Source organism: Hakea prostrata, chromosome 5, assembly GCF_041222555.1.
Source record: "Hakea prostrata isolate BN-2017 chromosome 5, UWA_Hpros_2, whole genome shotgun sequence".
In the NCBI taxonomy this organism is placed as follows: Eukaryota; Viridiplantae; Streptophyta; class Magnoliopsida; order Proteales; family Proteaceae; genus Hakea; species Hakea prostrata.
Window position 1 is genome coordinate 6,912,002 of NC_142604.1, and position 26,260 is coordinate 6,938,261.

Here is a 26,260-nt window from a genome sequence, read left to right on the forward strand (position 1 = left end):
CGAAAAGAATATTCATCACCTGATTAACTGGTCAAATACGAACTCGAGTTCCCTTAAACTGAATGGATCTCACATGTCTATGAAACCTGGATTACGTTTTGACCTATTTTACTTGAGCAACCACGCCTTGTGGTGACACTTGGTAATCAAATGAACGCATTGAGGACCTAAATTGCCTGTGCATGTGTTTGTTTGTTCGTCTCCTTGCTCCTTCTGATGATTCAATGCTGAAGCAGTGCCAACAAAAAGACAGTGATTCAATGCTTTCTCTCTCTCTCTCTTCTCTCTTTGTTTCTTTCTTGTGGTGCTCATGAGATGAGCTTTATGATTCCAGTCCCTTTCAAGTTTGTCCTTTTGTAATGGTCTTTGTTTTCTTATAGATATACTGCTTGTCATTATCGTAGTTATCAATATCAGGATTGCCGAAAGAAGGTGAGTAGAAGAAAAATAAGATCTACAATCGACCCAAAGAAACTATATCATAAGCCTAATTAGTAAGCCCAACTACCTTCGGAAATGCACCTTTTCTTCTTTTTTTTTTTTTTTACAAGACAAAGATAAATACATTTATCTAAAAAGTTTGCAGTTACATTCATCATGAATATAGATAAAGAAGGAAGCGGGGTGTGTTAAACAAAAGTTTCCCAAAAAAAAAAAAAAGGGGGGGGGAAAAAAAAAAAAAAAAAAAAAAAAAAAAAAAAAACCCCCCCCCGCCCCCCCCCCCCCCCCCCTTCTCCTCCTCTTTTTTTTTTTTTCTAGACATTTGATAAAACTTGCTTTTTGAAGCATAAACAATATCAGTAGACGATTTATCGTAATATCTGGAGATAGAGAAGATGAAGAACAAAGACCTCTTTTATAAAGACATGACTAGATTTAAAAAAATTTTGTACATCAAGGAAATTTCTTCATTTAATTAGTTACAATTCAAATAGGTAGAGATCACAATTGTGCCATTTTTTGGGTGTAAATACAAGTAGGCCACTGTAATCTAATCAACTTGAGTTAACCCACTTAGGTAGTCTTGGGCCTGGATTGAGGCACAATAGGTCTATCTTTGATGATATTAATTAATCAAGAAGGGGGATTTACCTCTAAGCATTGAGAAGGCGAAAACTTTAAATGTATGGTAGCAGGGATTAGAATAGGGTTATCCTCTACCATTCAAGGTAGAAGAACCTTACACGTACAGAACTGAAGGCACTAGGGTGCAACTTTACCGTGGCATTGAAGTCACGAGTGGCTTCATATCATGACCTTATCTTTGTCCAAGGTCCTCACCATTGGTGGCACTTTCTTCATATTTGGAGGAAAAGGGTTGGTAGCATGGGCTTTCTTATTTACATAATTACATTCATGCTTGAGACACGAGGGAGGAATTCATAAGACGTGGATATTCTTTTATTCACATTTAGGGGATCCATGTTGTCAGCATCTAGAGGCAGACCCCTCTTGAATGTGTGATGGTTAAGTTCGAGGGTAGCAATATTAGCTACCCTAATGGTCCGGTGGTAGTTGGGCGACACTAGGGTTGGGGTGGTTCTTTAATAATGAACTGCTAATTCTTCAAGTGTTGGTGTGTAATGAATTAAACAAAGAATGGTGAGACCTCAGGGTGTTACGGTTTAGGGGTTGGAAGAGAAAGAAAGCTCATATACCTTGAAAATACGAATCAGTTATAGTTAAAACGTGACAGATCAATCAATAAGACAGGTTCTCTAGTTTCAGTGGCATCTCTGGTTAGCTTATAATGAGAATACCCTTTGTAGGAGTAACATCAAGGAACCGTTCGATCTAGTTCATTTCAGCATATTTTACTCTAAGGAGCCTTGTTTAGATTCTCTATATCCAACTAGCATTGCATGTTTTTTCACCAAACAGCAGAAGAAAAAAAATTCTAGCATTCCAAGTTCGAGCCCAGGTCCAGGCCCATCTAGTAATGCATGATCCATGAGTTCTCATTGGTCCTAACAAACTGAGAAGTGAATCTCTCCCTATTGGAGACTCATTAGCATTTTGGCGCCCTTCCCTGGTTCAATTTCCTACTAATCCAGCTCAACATGTTCTCTATTTACTTTTCTTTGTTGTGATTCAGATCCATACACAGAAACAAGACAGAACATTATCTAGTTCCTCCATATGTTATAAACTTAAATGTCCTTTTCAAACTGCTTTAAATATTACACAAGCTAATCATTATCAAACCAAGAAAGCAAGAAAGAAAAAAAGCAATGAAATTACAACAGAGAAGGATGGTTGGGAACACCAGTGAAGACCTGAAAATAAGCTTAGAGCCCCTAGGCTTATCATAACTACAAGGATGATCTTAGCAGGCTCCGTGTTGGTGCCTGAAAGGGGGCAAGCCTTCGCGCAGCAGCAAAGTTGTGTTATTGCAACCCCCAGGCCATGATTTCCACTCCACACTGCGGGGGAAAGGCCACAGACATTTGCCTCCAGACCCTGCAGTAGCAATAGCTTCATAGACTAGTGGATGCTTTCTTTTAATTTTTCATTATCTAAGCATTTCTTATTTTTCACAGTTCGAGCCATGGAGAGAAGTCATTGGATCTTCAAAAACCTTGACATGACACAGAGGCTGGCCAGCTTCATCTGCAAAGACTATCTTCTTCTTGTCCTTCTGAAGTCCATAACTCGACGTTGGAGCAGCAGCAGCCTTGTTTCCAGTCGATCTCTACAATCATTAGAGGAGAAACACAACTCAAGTTCCAAGTAAAATTGATGGGCTAATTACATTATAGTTAAGGCTGATGTTTACTGACTGTAACACATGCCAGACATGGTTATGGCTTGAAAGGGATTCCATGAGTATGTGATATCATTACCCCCCCCCCCCCGGTCGGAAAGGTCACAGCCAACCAACCCACGAACCCCCACTTCCACCATCCCCCAGTCCCAAGTTAAAAATAAAAGTTAACAAAAAAAAAATGAAAGGAGAATTCTAGTGGATGTAGTTTTCTTCTAGTTTCTTGCAATGTCATTCCTGAAGAGATTCTACCCCAAAAAAGAAAATCCTGAAGAGAAAATACAAGATGCCACATTTGTCAAGGCAAATCCTAAGGCTTATTTGTGTTTGGCCATCAAAAAAACCCAAGAAAAGGTTGGGCTTTTAATGTAGAGATCTTCTCATATGGTAAATCATCATATAAGCTAGAATCTTTAACAAGGAGTAAGATGAGAAGAAAAGAACAAACCATGATCCTACAGAATCGGCTGCAGTCTCTTGCCATCATGGAAAGCCACTTTCTTGTGGTCTCTTCAACTTCTCCAGCCTTGTCAATAGCCACTCTCATCTGTCACAGACAGCACAGTTAGAGAAATAAAATGGAAGCTGATAAATATAAATCTCATTTATGTTGGTTGGCAGGTTCTGTTCTAGAAATTTTACTGTGAATTTAGTTCTAGAATTTTTGTTTATATTAACCCCTATAACGACAGACAAAAGAAATTTTCTGTATTTCTCCATAAATTTGAGCAAGATTTGCACATCAGACTGAGGAAAAGATGACAATATACAAAAAGATCATTGTAAATGAAAAATTACGCGTGCCAGGTGACTGTCAAAGAAAATCTCTCCATATATAACCAAATTTTAAAAGGAAAAAAAAAATGAACAGAGGAAACATGAATTTTAGAGTGCATATCTTGATGGACCTAGATATCTACCATAAGGTAACTTAATTGTCCCCAAGACTTCATGAGCATGGCGTCATCACCATCTATACATCTGGTGAGTATCAGCTCAAGAACATTTCTTGCATGGAGATCTTTAGTGGAAGTGGTCCCTTTGGTTTTCTGACAACATCCTGGACGCATTCCAGTCATCATCCACGAGATCCTTCAATGGCTTGGTAGCTTCACTTCCCTCCCTGATCATCACTAAATATAATCGTGGTGCTGGTTCCAGAGCCAGAGGGGTGAGTACACCTTATTTATAGTAAGGCTAGTCTTGTTAATCAAGAAAAACAGGTAAAATGGTCTTCTAATGATTAGACCCAACAATTCTAGCAGAATAGGGGATGTGTGCAATTTTTGCATTTTCGTGGGTGTCCATGATGTAAAGTAAACCTTTTGGGGTGTCTTTGATATCAACTCCCATATCAATCTCGTATTATAATACATTTGTATCTATAAGCATAAATATGAATTTAGTGTGACAGGTAAGGGAACAACATTATTGATTCTTGACCACCCTCATCATAAAAATATACCCTAACCCAAGATTTCAGGGGAAGAAATGAGCCCTTTGTTAACATCAGCCCCTGTTATTAGCACCAAAACAAGCCAATAGATGAACATGTTCAGATGTACTAATCAAGTAAAGTTATAACAACTTCAAAAAGTAGAATATGACTACAAGATATCATAGTTCAAAATCAATAGCACATGCAAAATATTGGTTCTTGATCTTATTTGCATTTGAGTTTCAGTCAAGACCACAAGGTAGGTAACAAAGGATATTCACAATTACAAGCTATTCAAGTTTGCATACCTCATCTACTGAAGATTCCAAGGATTCAGATGGATAGACTTCAGAGTGCTGTTTTCCTTCTACGATGTCTTTCAAACACTTCAACTCTTTAACAAGTTTCATTGCAAGACACTCAATGTCATGCATCTGGCGCTCAGAGAATGCGATAGCCCTCTCTGCAAAAGGGTTGGAGGTGCTTTCAGATACAGCATGTGACGTCACACAAGGAACATTTGGAGCCTTGAGAATTCCTTTAGGAAGCAACAAGTTAGGTCTACTCTTTTCATTCTTCAATTTCAAAATTATCCTTCGAGGGATTACATTGACTTCATCTCCCTTGGAATCAGATGCTGTTGAAGACGCATTAATCTTAGATTGCTTCCCAAAGCAAAGTTTCTCCCTACACTCTGTCGATAAGAAAACTCAATCAAGACCAGTGAAAAAATTTGAGGTGGACAGCGGTTATTATTCATGGATGCCACAAAACTATGCACTCCTCATGCTGCATATTTGCCTAGCTGTAAATGGATGGACCAAAACCTTCAGATGGTGGAGTTCACACAATAAACATAGTGAACAATTATATTATTCCATCATCCATTTTATTTGTGTCTCTTACCTAAATGGTTCAGAAAGCTAGATTATACATATTTAACTTATTCCTAGAGCTGAAGTCATTCAAATGATCCAAACAAGATCGTCTGCATTCACTCTCCACCCAGTGAGGGGCACACTAGCTCATAAAGCCTACAAAATCTAAAGATTTCAGAACTTACTGGAAAGACCTGTTTTATCATTTTGGTCAGCATCCACAGCTTGACGCAGCTTTTCCTGAGAACTTGGAGAAATAGCCTGAAAAAACATGTCATAAGCCACTTTCATAGACCAGAAAAAATAAGCAAATCTGACATTCAACAGAAAAATGTCCACACCTTTCTGTTTGAAAAAAGCCTCTTTGGATGGCAGTCCAGTGTCAAAGCACAGAAATTCTGAATTACTTCCATGTCCGTATGACTTCCAGTATCATCAGATGGATTAGTCCTCACAGAGGAATCTCTAACCCTATAACTAGTAGACATTGATTCCTCTGCTGCTGGAAATGAGTGTTCGTCAGTTGCAGAACTGAAATCTTCTGAACTGCTACAGGGATCCAAGCATGTATTACAATTATGGGATGATATGTAGAGGCTGTCAGCATTGTTCATAACAATGGTTTCAGGATCAGGAAGGTTATCCTCCTTGATGTCACCATCATTTTCCATTTCCATGCCAGTGAAGGTCAGTCCATCAGCTGACAAAGATGAGCTCTTCTGCTTCTCTTCAATCGTAGAACTACAACTGAAAGAATTAAAATCACTGGGAGAATTCAAGCCCTGATTTGACTTCTGAATTGGCATGTAAAGGATATCAGAATTTGTTTCAGGATCAGGAATGACATCCTCCTTGCTGTTATCTCCAGCTTCCATATTTAAAATACAATCACCATCATAGTTAGGGTTCATGCAGGTAAAGGCATCACCATTCAACTTATGAGGCATATGAACCACAGAACTCGTATCTATTTCACATGATGTTGCCTGCACAAATGAATGGCTTTCACAGCTTCCACATGCCTCAGAACCTGGCTTGTTGGTGATCAATGGCACATCCATAGAGCTCATGTAAGGAGTTGACTGGGTAATGGTTACATTAGTATTAAGTTCAGAAACAGGAAAAAAAACTTTTTCTTCCTCTGCTTCATCCAACATATGAGGCACATGAATCACAGAGTTGCTATCTGTTTCATATGATGTCCCCTGCATATGTGAAGAACTTTCATAGCTTCCACAGGTCTCAGGACCAGGGTTGTTGGTGACCAATGGCACCTCCATAAGGCCTAAGTCAGGAGATGAGTGAGCAATGCTCACATTTGTGTAAGATTCGGAAACAGGGGAAGAAGTGGTTTCTTGATCAATCACCTCTGAAAATATGTCCATCGCTTCCCCAACTGCATCCCTGGCAGGAAGAGGGAGTGAATTCTCGCAATCTAAACATTCAATTGAAGCTTCTCTAACAGCACAACCCGGAGACTCTGTAGAAAGAAAAGATTCTCGAGTAGCCATTTCACCCGGAGATGAGTGAGTAATGCTAACATTTGTGTAACACTCGGAAACAGGGGAAGAAGTGGTTTCTTGATCAATCACCTCTGAAAATATGTCCATTGCTTCCCCAACTGCATCCCTGGCAGGAAGAGGGAGTGAATTCTCGCAATCTAAACATTCAATTGAAGCTTCTCTAACAGCACAACCCGGAGACTCTGTAGAAAGAAAAGATTCTCGAGTAGCCATTTCACTTCTCTTACATAACCCTGCCACTTCATCAGATATGTTTGCACTAATAACAACCATAGAGTGGGAACTAAGAGTAGCATCAAAGGTAAAACCATCAAAATTAGGGCACTCTGCAAACTCCGGTCCTGAAATCTCAATTTCAGCTTTAATGGGTACAGTTAGATCTACGGTATTTTGAGGTGGATCTTGAGGAGCAGTTGGTGTTTGTTCACGTACTGAAACTGAATCAGCAGATTCAGAAGTCAAATGCACTTCTTTCCTAATGCACTTCCGTTTGGTCTTTAGGTTTTTCAACAGCTTTAATTTCAAACTGCTGAGATTTTCCTCCAAGTCAAATTCATCTTCCTTTACTTGAAACTTTGCATAATTTTCACTGAGGGGACTGCATGGTCCTTTTTTCAGGTCAACAGTTGAAAGTTTCCGCTTCTTTGGTTTGTATTTCTCTTTTAGCTGTTTTAGTGTCATTTCACTAAAGCTAAGATCATCCATGTCATCTATTCTTGTGTCGTCACAACTATGTTTGTCTAGATGACTTTCACTCTTGACTCTTCCACTGCCCATGAGAAGAACTGGCCTGTCAATATTGACCCCACTGGAACCATATGGTGAACCTATGGATTCTCCTTGCTGCTGAAATCTTGTACATGAACCTTGGTTTTTGGCAGCTTCAGATTCATATATAGCCTCTATTGTTTTGAACTTCAGGTCCGGTCTTCCATGAGAATCTACATTAATGATTTTCTCCACAATGCCCCTCTTAATTGCCCCAATAAAATGCAAGTTTCTTAAGCTTCTCAATTCCATTGGTTAAGCTTCAATATACTCGCCTTGCCTTCTTGCAGAGAAAAGAACAAGGAGAAACTTGTCACATTTGACAAAATAGTTTGCCCTACAGCATAAGGTGATTTTATTTGGTAAGGAACAGATTCATAATACTACATTGGACCAAGAAAATAAAATAATGCAACTCAATAGCTCAACTTGTATAAAAATGTTAACTTCAAACCATCTTGAAACAAATAATCAATTGGGTGTGGTAGAGGATTCAAGTTGTTATCAACAAACACGAACGAAGGAAAACATACCAAAGTAAAATATAAGACAGTTTTGTGGGTGAAACATTTAACTTCCCAGTGTTGGAAATTCATTAATGACCTCATAAAATAATAAAGGAAAAAAAAGAAGGCAACTCATCAAGTGGAGGGGAGAAGTAACACCTTGTCGACCTCATTCTCAGCTCAGTTAATGCAATAAAAGAACCACAAAAGCATTAGTACCCCTATAGACTCTTCTCTTTCTTTTATCTACACCAAACCACTAATAACTTTTAGATTTATTCAGTAACGGAGTAAACCAAAATCAAACAACAGTAACAAAGTATAAGTAAATCTCTTCAAACAAACAAAATCCAATCTAACAGAAAATTCACCAGTACAAATATCTTCAGGGAAACAAATGGATGAGCAAATGCATATCTCCCCCCCCCCCCCCACCCCCACCCCCCAAAAAAAAAAAAAAAAAAAAAAAAAGAGAAATATTTTCTGAAATTTCTATATCAATAAGCAGAGATCAACCCACTTCTGAGTCTAAAGTTCCTGGCATTAAAGAGAAGGTTGAAGGCTGCAGTTTGGTGCAATATCAAGTTCAAATTCAAAATCTAACTCTACTATTCTGGAGGAAGATTTCCTTCCTGTTTCATTGGACTAGACTGAGCAGGTTGATGAGGATATCGATCAGGGAGGTTGTTGGAGGATTGGGTAGAACCAGCTTGCCTGTAGATAGAAAGGGCAGTTGATTCTCAACTGTTAATGTTATAGTATTGGGTCATCATGTTAGGGCAATTGTGGAAGGTAACTATTACATGGAGATTTTACGAGGGTTAAAATCAAGGATAGTGACGGGTCAACTCTGAGGGACCAGCACACCATAGTAAAGAGTGATCATAATTAAAATCCTATGCCTAATGACAGCTCAGATGTAGCTAATGTACGTAGATCTCAATTAAAGTAAGGCTAGATGCCATCTTAAAAATCATGGAGGGGATCTTCCTTTTATTGAAGGAGACAATGAAGCTGACACAACTCCTTCTGGCCCTCTGCAAAGGAGAAATAAGATGTCTTCTACTTCTAGGTTTCACTGATGTGAGAGTAGAAATCACATGTGATTATAAATTTGTGAGACTCCACAACTAAGCTAAGTGATGCCAATGTGGATCCAAACATGATATTCCTTTGCATTCATGATTGGCAACCTCCTTCAGCTTGCTTATTGTATGACTCTTAAGGCATGTTTGAAGGGCCCAAAAGAATATAATGATTCAAAAGGGTATGTTAACTACACTTCTAAATGTAGTTTCTCCTAAGATTTATCCTATACCAATTCATCTCAATGGTTAAGAAACTTAATTTGTTATTTGTGATAGACAGGTTTTAGTGGACAGAGTATTGGCTAAAAATAAAGACGAAGGGTGAGAGAAATAATTGGGGATAAGGGTTGGGACTGTATATATGAAGTCCCAGAACATTTCAGGACAATCAGAAGAACGTCAATCCTCTCTCAAGATAACTCACGTAATAATATAATCTTTTGCAGTCTATCTTCTATTCATATTAGTCCACTTAACAACACAATAATTCTATCTTAACTTCTAAAACTTCTCACATATCTCCCACATATTCACAATAACTTCCTCAAATAATTACCTAAATAACTATCATATGATGCATATGCAACAGTCAGTCCCCCTTAAATTAGGTCTTTTCCTTAAGACCAACCCTACGAAATAAGAAGTATATATGAGAATTAAACTAATTCCCACCCAAATCCCAAATCCTGCTGGGATAGTTCCCAAGTTACTTTTTCCGATGGCCAATACTTCATCAAATAAAAAATGCTTGAATAATGATTGAAACCACATGCCAGTCAATCTCTGTTGCACAAATTTATTCCAAGCTCTCTTGTTTTAATCCATTAAATAAAGGAGGATATTCACATATAGACTCAGGACAACCGGTTTTCTCTACCATGCTCACCCTAATGCCATTTACTAGATACACAAATCTTGATAAGAGAATCCAGATATTAGAAAAACTGATGATAAAGCGATAATAGGGAACATTGGTGCTTTACAGAGCAGCACCCAAACACCCTAACACACAATTGACATTTATTTATTCACCCAAAAGAAAATCATCTTTAGGAAAGTACATTATCAAAATGCTCAAGGCTGCTCAAACGCTTGCATTTAGAGCTAACTTGTATATATAAATCCAACCTAAATTATTGATCAAATTGATCCATTTTCCTCCAAGCTGTATTGTAAAGGAAATATCAACATGTGGTTGCTACATTTCCATTCAAGACAACACTGTCAAAATGATGAGAAGGTATAAACAACATTAGCATATAAGAACATACATTTCCATTTAAGTCAAACTTATGTCAGAAACATGAGATGGTATAATTCATCTATAGAAACCCAAGCTCTACAATAGTTGGTATCATTCATTTATACAAACCCTAATTCTACATTCGAGGTTGGATTCAGGCTCACGGGCGAGTTGAAACGCATCATGTGTTCACGATGCTAACCATGCTGTTGATCGGGTATTTCCTTTAGTCCATGACGAGGTCTGGAAGAGATCCCCAGAAGAACTTGAGGAGATCCTCCAGACATATAATTTGGGAAGGTTGTTACCTTCCTGTGATACTACTATAGTAGTTTGTTTTTTCTTTGGGCCTTTGGCCCTGTTTATATACCCAAAAAAAATAAAAAAAAATAAGAAAATGATAGAACCTAATGGAGCATTAACAGTACACAAACCCTAATTCCATAGTAACTAGATCTAGAACGCAGAAGCCATGTTAATCTCGATTAGAAAATTATAAAACCTGGCGGAGCATTAACAGTGTAGAAACCCTAACTCCACAATAACTAGAACTACGAACCATGTTAATCTCGATTAGCAGAAGATAAAACCTGACGGAGCATTAATAGGATACTCTGACCAATGCATTGCAACTTGTGATTCGCGAATAGAATCTTAAAATAGAAAAGGGCGAAAAATAAGAAGAAGAGCGAAATGCAACTAATTCGAGTGATTTGAAAGAAAGAGGTAAAATTTTCACCATCTACAAAACCAGCTTTACTTAAATGGATCTGTGACAATAGAAGGAACAATGAAAGCATACAGATCATCACCTCTCGACGCTGAAGATGATCGATCAAAGGATATCGACCAAATCTCCAAAACTTTAACCAAATGAAATTACAAAGATGATCTCACCTGACGTTCAACACTCCATCGAAGATCCAAAGAGATAAAGTTGAAATAGCAGGAGAATAAGACAGTAACAGAGAGTGAAATCGAGGTTGTAGAGAAGCATTAGTGGTGAGGACTGAGAGATTATAGAAGGTGACGGTATTATGTAACGTTGAAAGAGGGCAGATCTGGCGCCAAATGCTTTTGGCGGGAAAGAGATAGAATTGATCATCGTGGAGGTTTCGTAACTCTGAATCGGTCCGAGTCGACTCGGAAATCCCAAAGCTATTTTACCGTTAAGACAACAGTGACTCAACCCGATCCGTCGAACCAATCCATTCCTGTGTCCGGATCTGCGATCCCGTCGGGGAGCACAAATGACGGTTTTTCCACCCCAAAATACAGGGGCCCAGGGGTGGGTGATGGGATTTTTTTTTATATATTTTTCAACTGTGGGGCCCACCGATTTTGTAGTGGTAAAACCGTCGGAGAGTGCTCCCCGACTGGGGTGATGATCCAGATTCTCCACTCCCGGTCGATAGATCCGCTAGTAGGTACTACCGTACGAGGTAGTAGTAAGAGACTTGGGATCCCAATTCTCGCCTTGGAGGGTGACTCATCTATTCCCGCCAAGGGGATTCTCAACGGAAGAAAAAACAGGATTTATAGAGCTCATGTTTTCTATTTAATTGAAAGATAAAATGGAGGGAAAAATTCAGTCACCTTCTCTCAAGATGATTCCTTTACTGTTATATGATTTACCTATTGTTTTCGACCATTAGATCAATTCACGAATCTCTTGCGTAGCCGCACGATCATAGGGTTTTGATTCCCTTAATCTGAGTTAATTGTTTGTTTCTTTTTAGGCACGAACACCCATTCCAAGTTTAATGAGATCATGCCTCTTTCCATAACTGTCAAGTCCCTTTGCGCTCAAGGAACTTTTGGGTTGGCTTATTGTTCCGTCTCGACCGGGATAAGCCAAACTAACCATGGCTCAGCCCAGATGATTCGTGCTCACTGTTTTCAGTTATCACTACCTATATGAGAAATTGAATTGAAATTATGCGTGAAATAAACTTCCACTGTGGGGTCCAAGGTAGAGTTTCCTAGTTCATTGAGGATGAGTGAATTGTAAGTTGGTGTAGATCATTCAATTTAAACAAATAGAATTGTCAAAGTTGTTTGTTGCTGAGTTTCATTTCCTCCATGTTCAATGATGAGGAGATTATGGGTGAATTCACATTTTCATGAGGGCTTGTTTCTTGCACTGTTAAATACTGAAAAGATTTTGAAATTTTTTTTAATAATGCAGATTTTTAGTTTGTTCTCTCCAATCTGCATGCCAAATCAGCCTTAGAGTTGTTTGACCTTTGGTACTATTAAATGACTAAAAAAGAAATCACATAAGCCAGATTTAAATGACAAATTGATTTACAAAAACCTTACCTTACTGGTATCTGCTCTAGCTACATGTTGGAGGTGATGTTTATTTCCATAGGAATGGGTTTTAGAATTTGTAAATTTACAAAATCAAGTCTTTTGCTCACTATACCCTGTCCAAACCTTAAGTTCTTCTTAGTTGGTCGTCTTCTTCTAATGCTTTTTCAGCTGAGTTGCTAATTTTAAAATTTCTATTAAATGTTAAAAAAATAGTAAAATAAAACATATTTTTTTGAAGTGGGAGAGTTTCTAAATATAAGCGATAAGGGTTTTGCATAATGCCATCCGCAAGCGTCGAACCGATAACATCTTCAGTAAAAAGTATGAGTCACTCTACCAACCATGCATTAACCAAAAAATATAGATAGATAGATAGATAGATATCTTGCACTTTTGTTTTAAAGCATCTGATTTAAATTAGAGGACATGGCAAATATCTATCCGACAACCCCAATTGAAAATACCAGACCAAGGCTCCTTTGGTTACGTCAGCCCATCTTGTCGTATGCTCTTCACTCGTCAAAAAATTAGGGTAAGCGGGAGAAAGTAAATTGGAAACATCAGGCCAAATCTTTCTATTTGAGTAGTCTCTTTGCAAAGAAAGTTTTTGCCAGTTCCTATTCCATCTGTGTCTCCGGCTTCTCTCATTACATGAGAAAGAGATGGGAAATGAGAGATGATGTTCCGAAATTGATAGGACGGGTAGACGGATTTGTATTTGGTTCAAAATGAACCATCTATTTTCTTGTAGATGTGTGACATATGTATTTACATCACATCAATAAGTTGAAATTATATTTATAAGACAAAAAATATATATATTTTTTAATTTAATTATAACCCTTTGATGTGACTTGTAAATATGTATCATACATCCACACAAAAAATGGACGGTGTGTTTCCTCATCAGAAATGGACCAAACTAGAAAAGAAAATAACAGGTGAATACCTCTGTATGTTCGGTGTTCAGCGCTCAGCCAAATATGAACCAATGGGCGTGTAGCCTTCAGAGGCCTCCTTTTGTTTTTGGCTTTGAGGGAAACATGAGGTTGCGTCCACTGTAAGGTGCATGTACGTTGGAAGTGTCTGTTCAGAATCTTCTGATGCACCTATATATAACAGTGAGAACAGATATATCAAGTGAAATGTGAAGTAAAGATTGAATCGCTGTGGATTAGTTGCATAACAATGGACGATCACATATGGGATTTGATAAAGATCTGTTTCAGTGGTAGTAGTGTTCATGGTCGTGGTAGCAGATACAGAGAAGTGATTCCTAGAGGGCCTCATACTGTTTTAGAAGCTGTTGATGGAAACCAAACAGGAAACGAATTCACAGGCTACGTGAGAGGCAACGCATGCAAATTGTCAAGAATGAGGAGGACGGCAGAGAAGATAACACCAATTCACAGGGGTTTCCTCAGGGGAATGCTTCTTGTCTTTGGGGTTGTTACTTGTATTGGCCTTAAGTTAATTGAATGACTTCTTGCTTTTCTTTTTCTAAGTTTGATGATTTGTTTTTTGAGAGATGAGCACAACAGAAGATTTTTGTCCTTGCTGCAAAAATTGATGAATACAAAGTCCTACAGGTACTACAGATCCTCTTATTCGCAATCGGGTTGTCTTCCCAGGTCTCACCTGTCTTACCTGTAGGTAGGATGGGCATTGAAATGTCTGTAATCTGTCCCCCTGCCACTGAGATGATGATTGATAACGCCACAGGGTTCAAGAATGTCCTTCATGGATGGATTCTCAGCAGGTCAACCAGGGTCCTCATGTACCCGAACGATCACCAACCAGAGTCGGAAGATACCAGTAAGGACATGCTTGTTGCTCAAAACTTCGCTTGGAACGAGCAGTAAGTAGGAATGTGCAGCAGTTGAGATCTGCACTTCTCAATTCGAAGAGAATGTTCCAAATTTTCTTGCATCCATGGCTAATCTTTGTCGACAATTAAAAAAGCAGACTAAATTAAAAAGTACTGATCAAGCAGATTAGATTCTTAGTGAAGCAACTACTTCCATTCTTAACTTCCAAAATTTACCAGTCATAACATTGCTTGGACATCTCAATTCCTATCCGACGAGCTTTCTAGTATTTACATGAATTCTGTAACCATGATCCACAGGTAAATATATTATCTAATATACAACTTTGACAGCCTCAACTAAATGAGATCTACCCAATATGATCATCATGACTGTTAGCTGTGAAGATGTTATTCAACAAGAAAAAGACTGGGCACGCCATCAGTATGCCGCAAGCTAGCATCCACTGTGCCTATCTTTGTCTTCCCCCCTCTTTGTAAGTTACTGCAACAGTTCTTAGATGACAGAAAGGTCAGATCATGAAGATTTTATATGCTTTCTAATCCATTAATAGGAATGTGAAGGTAACCTCTTCCTGTCTTCTTTACTTCACCCCTCAAAAACTAGAAGGGGGCCTTTTTCTTGTGAAATGATTCTATTGAAAATATAGTAATGGCTAAACAGTGATGATATACGAAGAACTTCTGCACTACAAAAAGCAATTTACTATCTATTAGGACCGCTTACAGGTGATGAGCCCTTTGACGTGTCTTTTCCACTTTGTACGAGTAAATCGTAATTAATTGCAGCCAACTGTGACAGATTCTGCAAGGACAATTTTCATCAGCAAGAATCAAAATGTCAGTGCTCTTGTATCCCCACCCCATCAAACACGCACGGTGCACACAATTTTTCAAAAGAAATTGCAGGGCCCTAGGTTATCATAAATACAGCCAACCAAAGCCTTACAAAGGCCATAGTGCCTTAACCATTAGAGGAGCAGGGAGATGTAAGGCCATTTAACTTAGGTCTACGTATGATGTGTATGTAGATCTATCTTCGGAATTAAGTGTAGGGCAGAAGCTGAACCAACAGTACTGATAGTAGTATTGCAGTCACTTTCCCAGCTGAATGATATTTACTTACTTCCATCATTGGGATATCTCCATTTTAAAATCAACTAGACCAACCTTTGACAACAATGTGCCATCGCACACAAATTTTATTGAACATTCATAGGCTTCATTGTTTTAATGATTTTGGAAGACCCAAAAAACATACCTTGAAAGAGAAATTAATCAATGCTGAGTTTAGAGGGGATGCTTCGAACTCGGCAAGGTCACCACATTCATCCATCTGTGAAGTAGAAGGAAGATCATTAACCCTAGCAAAATGATATTTACTTCAAGGTTGCTGGAAGAGATATTTAAGTAACACTACATGAGCACCATTTATGATTATGCTAGCCATATTAAAACAAAAGTAATTTGTCATGGGTACCGTCAAACTCGAAGTATGAGTTTAACTGAGAACAAATGACAAACTATTGATCGGACACTTACAACCCAGCAATTCAAGAAACTGTCATCAATTAAGAGATTACAAGATTTGGAAATAATGAGTGAAAACAGAAAAGAACTGAGGGAGAAGATAAAGACGTCCCATGCTCAACAGAACTGCGACAGGGCCAAAATGAATATTTGAAAATCTAGCAGATAAAAAAAGAAAGTTAAATTATGAAATGATTGAAAAGAATAGGTTAAATGAAATCTGACGGACTTAATAAGAGATTTTAATATCTGAAATTCCAGAATTACTCAGAATAACCAATCATGATCAAGACACCGATGGAGATAGATGACAGTATAAATAGGAAAGAGGCAAACAGGAGAGGTCGGAATGGAGAAAGAGAGAAAAGAAAATGAGAGGAGAGACCAGAAGAGGGGCAAAAAATGAGAGAGACTAACCATACGGCATGGACAAGAGAAAGATCTCTTACCAGCTTAAGGCACTCATCAATTCGAAAACATACCATCTGGCTCCAAATCAAAGGAGAGGTAAATAAAGATTTATTACTTTTTTAAGATTCAGCATTCCAAATTTAAGTCCCATAAGCACCCCTTATTACTCTTTTACTCTAAATAAACAATAAACATGACTAGAAGTCCTACTAACCTAAAATAACTATCAATAGGACTCTGCATGGCTAAGATAAACTTTCACTCTAAAAATGGAACCATTAATATTTTTCATGCAAGCCCTTACCCCACCTTTGGGCTTTTATGATATTGATATCACAATGATAACACCCAAAAACTAGGTTCAACCTAAACCTATACTAAAACCTGGCCTAAATTATGTAAGATCCTATTATCCAGTCCATATTAAGCTAACAGATATCAGTTATTGAAGTTAGTAGACATCGACTCTGACTAGGAATCTTAAGTTGACTAATCTGACCCTCACTCCTAATTTGGCAATAGAAATATTAAAGATATATGGTATAAGTAAAAACAAGTTAGCATGAAGCACTGAAAAGTAGAAGCCCATGGGGGGGATGTGGATTTAAACCAGACCATTTTTATGTTTTAAAAACAGATCATTAACATAAAATATTTGAAGCCTATTACTATGAACTAAACAATCAAACTTCACAAAACGCATATGCTTTCCACTTCGAGAAATCCTTCCATGAGTGGGAATGTGAATTTAACAGTGAGATCTGCATCATGTATCCATGTGGTCTATTATGTAAAACCACATTGGGGGAAAATTTGAATGCCAATTAAGTTCAAGAGAATCTTCATATGGTGTTTAATAATGTTGAGGATTTGGTTCACACATTAAATGTACTCACCTCAACTCCAGTATCTGACTGAGAATCAGATGTATTAGAGGCAGAATCAATGTAGTCTTGGTCCTCTTGTATCATGTCAGAAATATGAGAAAATCTTGACACAAAATAGCTCGTGTCATCTGCACTCTCAGGGTTTGGTAAAAAGACAGCCTGAGGGAAAAAGGGAAAAGAAAAGTCAGATGACAAGAAAAAAGGAATACTTTTTGACCTTTTCCTTCTCAAATGAAGAGTCAAAGTGAAAGAGAATATGTATAAATAAGAAATAATGAACACTCAATAAAACGTATCACTAATTTCTAAACAATTAACTTCAACTAAACTAAAAAAGCAGATATATGATTTTCTGCATCGTTTGAGAATGTAGATGCAAAGTCTCAAGCAAGCAACATTATGTGTACTATGATGAACAGGAAGAATTGCAAGACAATGAAGAAAAGAATTGTCCCTACACTTCCTCTATCTATGTGAATTCTTTCTATCCAAGCCCCTAATTGGACCAAATTACTGGGCCATTTGTACAGTCATTGGTCTATCTTGCTGATGATTATACTGGTCCCAGTTGACCTTCCCTTGTTTTTACATAGAGTGCCTGCAATGTTCCCATTTTTAGGACTCGGCTCCAACCAGCCTTTTGTCATACCATTATTATACAGCTATGATATGAATTTCAGGTGCTCTTGGAACTTTTCATACTGTTTCAGTAGTTTGAAAGGATAAAATTCTTTTAAACCCTTGATCCAAAATTGACAATCAGGAAATGTATAAAAAGTAAATAATTCTCAGATGAACATCTTGTGGTTCATTTATTCCACTCAAATATGTGTATCTAATCCTGACCCTTGGAGTCCACGAAATAAATTATATCCCAACAACTCTTATCATGTTTTTGAAGGTTGATGACCCTGATCAGGATCATCACTGTGCAATGTTCAAAATTTCACCTCATTTTGCCATTTTTGGCCTTGGGTGAAACACCTAAATTTCTCTGAAAATTTGGCAAAATCTAGTACAAAACTGCACCAAATTTCAATGGTAGATTTTAGTGTGTTTTTGGTGTTTCTTTGAGCTGGTTTTAGGTTTCCAGCCTAATTTGAGGACAGTAAACATAATGAAGTGTTACTTTTGCCTACAACCTAATCCAAAAGAAGTGTTCTTGATCAACACATGCCTAGCTGTATGTAAGCAAAACTGAAGTCTAGAACATGCATTTTCACAACTAGGAATATGAATATTATGCAACAAAGTTTCAACAGGGCCGGGCTTTTGCAATCCCAAGCCCAGCCCTATATGTTCTAATCTGAACCCATTCCCACCCTGACCCTAGTTCAGGGCTAAGGATTATTGTCCCTAGCCGTAAGCCCTACAAGACCAAGCCAAGCCCATTCCCGCCCTAATTGGGCCGGGTCGAGATGGGTTGGCCTTGATTGGCCCTATCCATGACCTTGATTGGCCCTGTCCTTGCCCCTAATTGGCCCTGTCCCTTACCCTATCCCTAACCCTGACCCTGATCTTGATTGGCCCTGTCTCTAATTTGCCTTGACCCTTATTGGCCCTATCCCTGACCTTGACCCTGACCCTGACCCTGATTGGCCCTGTTCCTGACCCTGATTGGCCCTATCCTTGACCCTGATTGGCCCTATCCCTGGCCCTGATTGACCTTGTCCTAACCTTAATTGGTCCTATCCTTGGACCTAAAATATCAAATGTAAATTCATAAAAAAAAAAATAAAAGAAAATAAAAGTATCACAAGTAAACTAAAAATAAAATTCATAGAAATATAAGATGATTCAAGCTCCTACAAAATGATAAAATAGTTAATAAGTTGATAGTGTTGCTTTAAACATAAAAAAATTCACACTCCATAATTCTATATTGAGCTCTGAAAATCTCTCATTGCTTTGGTGATGGAAATTGAAAACCTCTCCCATTATGTTGGTGATGGCAATTGAAAACCTCTCCATTGATATCCTTATTCAACAAAAAAATCTATATTCAAAACCTTGTTAACAAGTAAATCAATGGTAATTTAGTATTGGTATTTTTTTCGTAGTTAAAGAAAATGATATTTTAGTTACAAACACAACTATATGTCCTTAATAAGTTTTTCTAAAATATCACATTGGAGGCAAAAGAAAGATGTCATATTTATGATGAAAAGTTGGGGTGTAGATTGTAAAATATTAATTCTCTATATACTAGTTTTTATTATTTATAATATATTATCTCGCCTTAGTCCAAAAAAAAAATCAATGTTTTTTGGGAACTAAAATGACTTAGCTCAAAAAATAAAAATTACCTTAAAAATAATATAAAAAAGTGAACTCATAGTTTAATAAGATCAAAATGACTTAAGGTCAAAATCGAGACTTATATCAATGTTAATATGAAGATCAAGGTAAAAATCTAGTACATGATTAGGGTCAAATTATCATTAAGACTAGAGCCAAAATTAGGGTTAGGATCAGGGCCAAAATCTATGCTTACTAAATTGGTAATGAGGATATAATTTATTTTTATTAATTTTTTACAAAACATGATCATGTTTTTAAAAGTTGACATGTGTCAAGTATTCACCAATGTAGATTAGAATTAATTCCTCTTCATATGGGTGGAGGGTTCAGACTCAAATTAGGGCCAGGATCAAGACCAAAATCATGGGCCTAGATCAGGGCCAAGATCAAGGCCAAGATCAGGGTCAAAATCATGGCCAAAATTAGGGACATGCCGAGACATGCTGAGTGGGCCAGAGAGTAATCATAGGCCCGCCCTGGGCCCTAGTTCAGGGCCAGAATATTTTGGCCCTAACTCGCCCTTAGGGCCAAAATCTTTAGCCCAAGCCCTATTTTGGCTCAGGGAGGGCTTAGGGCAGGTTAGGGCCGCCAGGGCCAAACTTACACCCCTATTATGCAAGACAACACTAAGATTTTCATTAAGAATGCAACAACAAATACAAACAAGTAGAATTCAATATACAAGTATGTGCCAGGCTCGATCCATCCCCTGGGTCATGGAGGAATGCTTTGAATATTGGACATAAGTAGGCCATGACATGGTACGGATGAAGTTATCCATATAGTCCGTCATTGTCCTTCTATAGGTAGCATCATCACAATAAAGTGAATATCCTACCCCAAGGAATGTCGTATGACCATAGACCATAACCCGGCCACGGAACTGGCATAACTGGTTGTGTTGGTCTTGATGGATATCCAAAGATGGAGTCCACAAATGATGCACTTGATAAAGTTATTCATATAGTCTGTCACTACCCTTCTATAGGTAGCATTATCAACACAAAGTGGATATCCTACCTAGGGAATGTCGTATGGCCATCGACTATAACCCGGTCGTGGAACTAGCATGACTGGGTGTGTTGATCTTGATGGATATCCAAAGATGGAGTCCTCAAATGATGCACTTGATCCATCCCCCTACCAATATGCAGACATGCTACTGGAATCAGCAGATGTACCACCCCATATGCTCCACCATATCCATATATATGACCATAAGACCTGTATGGGACAACCCCTTGGAATTTTCAAAATTTGACCAAAATTATTGAAATTTTGGCTAAATTATGTAGTTTCAAATTTTGACCTCCATTTCGTTTTGGTAGTACTGAAACTACCACAATTTGGCGAAATCATGTACTATGATTGGGCGAGACCAATCTGATCTGTAACAGATTAGGTGACTGAACGTGTGGATCGACTGATCCACCTTGGGTCAGCTTATGAATGATCCAAAATCTAATCACAATTCTTAATCCGTACTTCCTTAGGCTAGTTGGCATTGTAATCAGTATAGATATCCTGATCAGGATTCCATCTGTCCAATGTGTCCATTTGGAATGAAATCCTTGCTTGAAACCATTCTGAGAGTGAAATGCTAACAAAACTAGGCGCCTCAACCTACTTCAGATTTATTCTGAAAGGGAGATGCTAGCAAAAGAAAACAAGATGTTACAGTGCAATAATGATCTGGTAGTTGATCAATGGCAGCTGTTGCTGGAATGCTTGGAGTCAATATCTTCTGATTTTCCACAAAATCACTATACTTGAAAGAGAGCATCACAAGTGCATGTATTACCTTCTGTAAGGCAATGGTCTCCCAATTGATTCCCTTGAAGAATGGATGTGCTTTTACCTGTAAAAAAAATCCAAAAAAGTGAGTGAAATCTGCAGCATATTATTCATTTCATTCAAGACTACAGGGTGCAGTGGTGGGACTAAAGTATGTTTGTGAAATTGTGAACAATGCTAGAAACATCAATGGTGGAAGATGACCTCTGCAGCTCCGTTTGCTCCTAGACGGTGGTCTGGGTTGTGAGTCAGAAACCTTCCAGGACAAAACATTCAAGAGTAAAATAAAAAAACAGTATATTACTGAAGATGTAAGAGTAAAATTAAAAAACAGTATATTACTGAAGATGTATTCTGTAGTCCATCAGAATCAATGGAAAACTGACCCCTCTCCCCACAAGGAACAATAAATAAAAAGAAAAACTGAAGGAGCAGTTTGGATAATCTACTATCAATATACAAGTTTGATTCACAATAGTTAAGTCTCAGCAAGCAGGAATATATTTGATTTGTTCACTATCGAATACCAAAACGCATATGGATACATGGAAGTTAGGAAGTACCAACTGCTCCACCCAAACCCAACCTATTGGCATCCTAGCCCTTATTTTAACGTTCACAAATCAATCATAGGTTTCATATCAATATCGATGAAAATATGCAGGAAGTCAACAACCCAGCAAATGACAACAAAGGTGACATTTTGTCACTGAATCTTCATGTCAATTTATGATAAATAACTACATTCTACCTCTTCCTGGTTCCCACCTTTCTCTTATATGTGCTATTAGCCTAGTACTGAACAATACTCTCCCCATAGTCTTGCAAACAATGTATCAAGTGTCTGGCTATCTCAATGCATATCACAAAACTGGATTAAAGGACGCATCAGGGACATATCAAAGAGATGCTAAGAGGCACTGGATATGCTTAAGGTATGTGAAGCAGTCTTTCTAATGATAATATATAAAATATTAAAAAATGATAAATAATGATAGCACTTCCATTAAAGCATGCTATAAATCAAGAGGATTCAAATATATACCACAACAATTTTTAATTCAAATCATCAATGGTAAGTATAACGATATGCTAATAGATAAAAACTAAAAAGTAACAAGTAGTACACTTAATATGAAAATATGGAAAAACTAAATATATTATCAATTATTTGGGAAAAGTTTAGCTCCATAATCTACCTAGGAAGCTTTAGGTGAATCAGATAACTCAGTATTTGTTGTATGTCAACACTCCAAAGATAATATTCTTTTTGTTTATGTGGATGATATTACCAAATATGATCTTGGTAGGTGAACAATATTACCATATATGGAAATTATGCCACTAGGATTAGTGAAGTTAAAAGTTACCAAAATTATCATTTTCACAAGAAGATTTTGGGGGTTCCTCAGTACATCCTAGGTATTGAGGTTCTTCATAGTAAGCAAAGAATTAAAGTATCCAAGAGAAAAATATGTGTTTGATCACTCATTTGATACAGGTCTCTTGCAGCCAAACCAGCTGATACTCCACGACCCACAAAAAAAGTTTGGTTCTAGTGATAGTGAAGATTCTGAAGGCCAACATGGTTACAGGATATGACCAATGGTAAAGCTGGTTTATCTTGCGGTCACTAGACAAAACATTTCATTTGTGGTTGCCCTTGTTTGTCAGCTTATGTATTTGCCCAGGAAAGTTCACTGGGGAGCTGTCTGCCAATTTTTGAGTCATTTGAAGGGAGCCCTAGGGAAAGGGCTTATTTATCACTCTTACCGAAGAGTTGAATTAGATGGTGAACAGATGGTGATTGGGCAGCTGCAGATGGCGACTTGGCAAAGTGTCAAGAGCTAGTGCTGAGGCAGAGTATAAGGCCATGGTGCAAACTGAGTTAAAGTGGTTAAAGTCCTTCCTTCATGAGTTAGGCTTCCCTATATTTAAGCTCATGCAAATGTTTTGTGGCAATCAAGCGGCAATTTGCAAGCAACCTTGTCTTCCATAAGCATACCAAGAACAATTGAGGTTGACTGCCATTTTATCAAGATATACCATCCTAAAGAAGCTCATAATCAATCTCCTCATTCCTTGGGAGATCTGCTTGATGAAACTTTTACCAACCTGACATGGGTGATTTTATATGCTTCAGCTTGAAGGGAGTGTTGAGAATATCCTCGCATACCATATTTGTATACCACAAGGGTACATGAGCCATATGTACCATGACAGTACATTGTATATACTTATTTATTTTGTGTTTTAGCATTGGATTTTTAGGGGTGGGCCTTGGCGGAGTAGTTGTTGGACCACAGTTGTAGCCTGAGGTCAAGGTATTGGAACAACCTTGCAGCAAAAATTGCTGGGGTAAGGCTGTGTAGCAAAATCTCCCCCCCCCCGGGGCGGCTCCGCTTGCACAGAAGCCTTTGGCACTAGCTTAGCATACGATTAAGTTTACAATGAGATTCTTTTGTGGTCTCATTCTAATAAGGAGGGCATTAGAGATAAATATCTGTACGACATTAAAATGATTATTAGTAAATGGATTAGCATGTATATGAGAGATATTTTGAGGACAAAACAGGAAAACAGGTTAATATCGTTAGTAATTCTATCGTAAAGAATCAATGCTTCCCATTCGTGGTGAGACAATGTGTCATCTATGTGGGATCCTGATTCTAAATAACTGTGGGGGTGCAAGGGGAGTGGAGGGGGAATGGAGCTCGCAACACAAGCTTTCAGCAGAAATTACTTTGGTGAAGCCCAAATTGCATCCGGACTCTTTATCTGACGCCCCAGATTACAATGAGAGATGCACGGTGTTGATTATATCTCAGATTAGGTTTTTGATATAAATATGTAACTCTCCTCCCCTCTATAACTGATTTTGAGATAGCTGAAATTAGAGGATTGTTGGCAGCCCTGGGTTTTCTTCCCCTTGAGGGTTTCCCACATAAAAATCTTACATATCTCTACACATTGTTTTTTCTTTCTTTCATCCTGTGCTTGTTCCTAATTTGATCCTGACTCAAGGTGCTCCAGCACATGATGTTGACAGGTGACGGTATGGTTTCCTTCTGCCTCCTACTGTTTTTGTTCTTGTCTGCTCTCCTTTCTTCCTCTGCATCAGCATCTTTCTTTTTCCTTTGCTTCCTATTCCTTCTCCTTCTTTCACCCCCTATGCCTTTTTCTTCCTCTTCTTTTTCTGTCCCCCACTCCGTTTGCTCGTCCTTTCCACATCCTATTTCTTTTTACTATTTTTTTCCCTTTTCTTCAGAGGGAGGGGGGATTATTTTAATTTTATTTCTAGTGTCTCATAGATGTATAGGCCAAAATATTTCCCCAGTAGATATTATATAAGCATTGTCTCCTAAGACAACACTGTATTAGGCAGATTGATACACTCTGTACGTATTAATACTGAATACGTTACAACAATGGTAAACCCAAATTCTTAAGTCACAAGTAGGCAAACAATTTCTAACACGGACTGAAACAGAAATCTAGAAATTACCAGTGCTCCTATAACTAACCTGTTAATCAAGTCTTGGGCCTCAAATGACATATCACTTGGAATAGAAGGCCAGGGGATTTTCCCGTTCAGGATGTTCTCAAAAATTACCTGTGCAGCCAAGAAACAGTAGAAAGGTTAATGAAGCATCCAGTCCTTAGTTCTGTCCAACAAAAGGCTACATACAAAACACTATATTATTTAATGGTAAATTACAAGAAAACTTAGCATAGATTAAATGAAGTTTGCATAACAAAGAAATAGCAAGAAATTAATGAAAATTTTGAATTGACATATTTCACAACATCAGTTTGTAGTTAGTTCCGTAGTTTTTATAGCCAAAAGAGATAGTTGGACTAAAGATGTCTGTGGTGCCCCCTTTTTTCCAGTTTGTTAGCTGTACTGATGCAAAACCAAAGAAAAAGTGGGGAAAACTGCAAACCAAAAAATATAGCACTTCTGTTTTTCCAGTTTGACTGCTGGTTTGACCATTCCAAAAGTTATGTCTGCAGTCTATATAATGTCCAGAGTATGACAAACCTAGACTATTTACATGCCTGCTACTGAGGAAAGACATTGTCATCCACCATTACAGATTACTTTTACAACTTCCACAAAAACATAATGTTGTGAAACACAATGTTTGGCTGAATGGCTTATTGATCAATGATCTCAAGCCCTCTATTTATAATTAAGTAGAAAGCACACTATTACAAGGAATAGAATTTTACATGAATACAAACTCTAATTTAACTCCTATACAAACTCTAATTTAACTCCTAATAGAATCCAACACATAATAATCATCATCATCATCATTATTAGTGACAATGATTCCTGTTCTAGCTAACAAGGCATTAATCACCAGCATGTCATCTTTGGTCTCCGTTGAGGACTGACATGTTCAATCTGACCACTGGACTTGATGCAGCCCTTGGATTGTGTGTGTTAAATTCAAAGCTTATCTCAATCGATGCTCTTCCCACCCCTTGAATTTTTTTACTGAACATCTTTGTCAGCAAATAAGTAATCAAATGATGTTACAGAGCTAACAATAGGATAGATAGAAGGTCGTGTGTGAGTTAGCCATTTGTCAGATTCCGAAGCCAAAATCAATCAGATGTCCATCTATTGAACCTCTTTTATTTGTCCAACCTCAACCAAAATGATCCTGTAATTACATTATCTTGTTACTTGATACTTCTGGACAGAAATTACCGGAAAAAATAATTTGATACTGACTAATTTGTTACACAAAATATATTCAGGATCTCATAGAGTAGACAAGAAAGCCATTCCTCGCTTATCAGAAATTCCATTTTTGGGGCTGGGCAGAGGAAGGGGGGAGGGAGGTTGGAATAAATAATAGTAAAAAAAATACTACTATTCTAAAACATAAATGAGTAAAGCTAAACATTTAGTTGTAGAATGCCACATACGCTTTTAGGCTTCTGAAGGATAAGAGTCGATTTAGTACATCCCT

General features: G+C 37.8%; 2 protein-coding genes across 3 annotated transcripts in view; both read right to left on the reverse strand.

Moving 5' to 3' along the window:
* Nucleotides 1–1,946: 1,946 nt before the first annotated feature.
* Nucleotides 1,947–11,234, reverse strand: LOC149014739 (uncharacterized). 2 transcript variants are annotated; one of them, XM_089156869.1, is made up of 6 exons: nt 11,106–11,234; nt 5,422–7,651; nt 5,266–5,341; nt 4,511–4,896; nt 3,213–3,311; nt 1,947–2,692 (listed from the first exon to the last, which is right to left on the reverse strand). In XM_089156869.1, exons 2-6 carry the CDS (start codon nt 7,621–7,623, stop codon nt 2,528–2,530), a joined length of 2,928 nt encoding a protein of 975 aa, XP_089012995.1. In that variant the 5' UTR covers nt 7,624–7,651; nt 11,106–11,234; the 3' UTR covers nt 1,947–2,527. The 2 variants fall into 2 exon arrangements, with proteins under 2 accessions (XP_089012995.1, XP_089012994.1); XM_089156868.1 differs by having other exon boundaries at nt 5,422–7,708.
* Nucleotides 11,235–13,929: 2,695 nt separating this feature from the next.
* Nucleotides 13,930–26,260, reverse strand: part of LOC149014740 (Protein kinase superfamily protein) — a 39,569-nt gene continuing 27,238 nt past the window's right edge. The window contains exons 12-17 of the mRNA XM_089157215.1: nt 24,800–24,888; nt 21,480–21,531; nt 21,283–21,339; nt 17,190–17,339; nt 15,614–15,688; nt 13,930–15,157 (exon numbers count right to left, since the gene is read on the reverse strand). Coding sequence (XP_089013341.1) covers nt 15,059–15,157; nt 15,614–15,688; nt 17,190–17,339; nt 21,283–21,339; nt 21,480–21,531; nt 24,800–24,888 — 522 coding nt within the window. The 3' untranslated portion in view covers nt 13,930–15,058. The remainder of the gene's footprint in view (nt 15,158–15,613; nt 15,689–17,189; nt 17,340–21,282; nt 21,340–21,479; nt 21,532–24,799; nt 24,889–26,260) is intronic.

Coding starts and splice junctions, on each gene's coding strand:
- LOC149014739 (XM_089156869.1), bottom strand. CDS start 7,623: ATGGAATTGAGAAGCTTAAGAAACTTGCATTTTATTGGGGCAATTAAG. Junction 4,897..5,265: donor TGATAAAACAGGTCTTTCCA/GTAAGTTCTGAA, acceptor TCTTATCGACAG/AGTGTAGGGAGAAACTTTGC. Junction 2,693..3,212: donor GCCGATTCTGTAGGATCATG/GTTTGTTCTTTT, acceptor TAATGATTGTAG/AGATCGACTGGAAACAAGGC.